The 2810-nt window shown below is 42.3% G+C and overlaps 1 protein-coding gene across 1 annotated transcript; it reads right to left on the bottom strand.

Annotated features, from left to right (window-relative positions):
• Positions 1-367: 367 nt before the first annotated feature.
• LOC123157238 (uncharacterized) lies at positions 368-1053 on the bottom strand. Its single transcript, XM_044575497.1, has one exon. It carries the CDS (start codon positions 928-930, stop codon positions 568-570), a length of 363 nt encoding a protein of 120 aa, XP_044431432.1. The 5' UTR covers positions 931-1053; the 3' UTR covers positions 368-567.
• Between the last annotated feature and the right edge of the window lie 1757 nt (positions 1054-2810).

A 2810-nucleotide genomic window follows, 5' to 3' on the forward strand; every position in this document is an offset into this window, starting at 1 on the left:
TTCCACCCCAAAACTTGAAGCATGCCAAATTCCAGCTACAACCGCCAGTCACCCCAACCCAAGTTCCAACTTCCTGTCCAGCCTGATCAATTTCTCCAAGGCCAAAAAAACTTGGGGACAACATAACAAGAAATACTAGCTAAGGAGGCACCAAGTTTTAGGAAGGAAGCACAAGAAGCACGTAATACCGTATACACCCGCTACGTATAACCTCAGTAGGTACCAAGGAATCACTCGCTCATGTGAAATTGCAAGAACTCGCGATGTGGCATTGCTGTGAATCAATCATACTAATTCAATTTCGTCATGGAGCTTAAGGGGGGAAATCAAACTAAACAAACAATCAGTTACCACTCAACGAAATTCATACAGAGAACTTAGAAAGCTTAGATACATGCTAAGATGGAACAGTACTCTGAAACTCCAGAATTATGTTCAGTATAACAGCAAGATTTATTCCCCCAGCAGAGTAAAACAGAACCACCATGCCATGCCATATCCTTATGATTATACAACTTAGAACGAATCCGAGAGCAAGCTTTTACCCTCCCAGCTGGCAGCGGTTGCTCAGAAGTCGGAGCAGCGGCCGCCGCGCTCCCAGTCGCCGTAGCGGGTGGGCTCCGGCCCGTGCGGGCCGCCGATCTCGCCCGTGGCCTCGTTTATGTCCAGGCCGCCGTCATCCTCCTCCTCCTCCCCCGTCTTCCTCGCGCCAGCATCGCCGCCCTGCGCCTCGCCCGCCTCCTTCACGGCGCTCCGGGCCTCGCCCTTCTCGGCTGCATCGGCCCCCGCCGCCGCCGCCGGCTGACCCGCGGGAGAGGCGGAACTGGAGAACGCGGGGCGGAGGAGCGGCGAGGGAGTGGGCTTGGAGAGGCGGGAGAGAGCAGGGGCGGACGCGGAGGCGAGGCGGCGGAGGTGGTGGTTGGCCGCCATGGTTTGGTCTCGTCTCGCTGCCTTGCTTGAGTCGAGATCGCGGCGTGTGCTCGCGGGATCAGAAGACGGCTCGTGCGGGGGGTGCGCCCGTGCACGGTGCTCACGCTGACCACGTCGCGCGTATTGGCCGGTCTCGTGCATACACCAGTTCGGCCCAGCAATAAAGATATGCTCGCCCAGGAACCGGGGAACTCCTATTGGACGCTCGCTGCGGCAAGCAGTCGGCGCTTCGCACAGGGCAGGTGCGAGGGAGCGACCGAGTGGGCCGGCCCATTTAGCGTTACAGCAGACCCCGGTTTTGGAACCTTTTTCCAGCCGGTTTTTTCCGGTTTTGGGAACCTCCTAGAAGGTTCTTGAACCAGCTTTTTCTTTTTCATTTTTCGTTTTTCTATTTCTCTTCTTTTACTTTTTTCTTTTTTTCTTTTTTCTGTTTCTTTTTTATTTTCCTTTTATCTTTTCAAGTTTATTTTCAAAAAAAATCCGAATTTCCAATTTTTTCCTGTTTTTCAGATTTTGTTCAAAAATTCAAAAAATGTTCCCATTTCACAAATTTGTTCATAAATTCAAAAAATGTTCCTGCTTTCAAATTTTTGTTCTGAATTTTCAGAAAATGTTCCTGTTTTTTACGGAAATTGTTCAAATTATTTTTATTCATTTTTTGAGAAATTTGAAAATTAATGGCATGGATTTAAAAAAATGCCTATTTTCAAAAATTTCAAAAAATGTTCTTATTTTTCAAAATTTTGTTCATGTATTAAAAAATGTTCTTCTTTTTCAAATTTTTCAAAAAATGTTCTTATTTTTTAAATCATGTTCAGTATATGCAGCTGAAAAATGTTCACCTATATAAAAAATGTCCGCACTTTCAAAAAATATTCGAAGCACTAGAAAAAAGTTTCCCTTTCAACTGTTTGGTCATGTATATAAAAAATGTTCTCCTTTTCAAAATTGTTCTCAGTTAAAAGAAATTTGTTCTGAATTTAAAAAGTTGTCCCCATTTTCAAATTTTGTTCACCAATTCCAAAAAATTGTTCACAAATTTCAAAAAATGTTCTTATTTTCAAATTTTTGTTCATGTATGAAAAAATGTTCTTATTTTTCAAAAAATGTTCTTAGTTTTTTAAATCATGTTCAGTTTACGCAGCTGAAAAACGTTCACCTATATAAAAAATGTTCGCACTTTCAAAAAATGTTCAAAGCACTAGAAAAAAGTTTCCGTTTCAACTATTTGGTCATGTATATAAAAAATGTTCTCCTTTTCAAAATTGCTCTCAGTTAAAATAAATTTGTTCTGAATTTAAAAATCGGACGCTCGCTGCGGCAAGCAGTCGGCATTTCGCACACAAGCAGCTTGGCTGGGCCGGCCCATATTGCGGGTGCGCCACATTCGTAGGTTAAAAATCGCAAAAAAGGAAAAAGGGTACTTGAATCGAACCCGAGACTTCCTATTGCTAAGCGCGATGAGCTAGCCGCCCCAACTAGCTACTTCTTATGGTAAATTGGCAGCGCGAACCTAAAGAAATTAACAGTAGCGAGAAAACATAAAATCTGAATACGCAAAATTACGATGAACCAAGGTGTGAGCGAGGCACCTGTCAACACAAGTAGGTAGCCACCATAGTTTCTAAGATTTCGTGTCAAAAAAGGTAGCCCAACAAATATGAACTATAAACCGCGACAAAGGCTATACTTAAAAAAAAATTCAAACGTGTATTCTTTTGGCAAAAAGTAAATATTTTCTGAAACGCAACCATTTTATAATTTGTGAACAAAATTTTAAAAATTAGAACATTGTGTGAAAGCGTAAACATTTTTTTGGAATAAAAAAGGAAGAAAACTGAAATTGCGAACATTTTGTTTAAATGTGACCACTTCAAAAT

This window comes from Triticum aestivum, chromosome 7B, assembly GCF_018294505.1.
Source record: "Triticum aestivum cultivar Chinese Spring chromosome 7B, IWGSC CS RefSeq v2.1, whole genome shotgun sequence".
Classification (NCBI taxonomy): Eukaryota; Viridiplantae; Streptophyta; class Magnoliopsida; order Poales; family Poaceae; genus Triticum; species Triticum aestivum.

Bases quoted from the DNA above. Each gene is read 5' to 3' on its own strand.
- LOC123157238 (XM_044575497.1), bottom strand. From the start codon at position 930: ATGGCGGCCAACCACCACCTCCGCCGCCTCGCCTCCGCGTCCGCCCCT.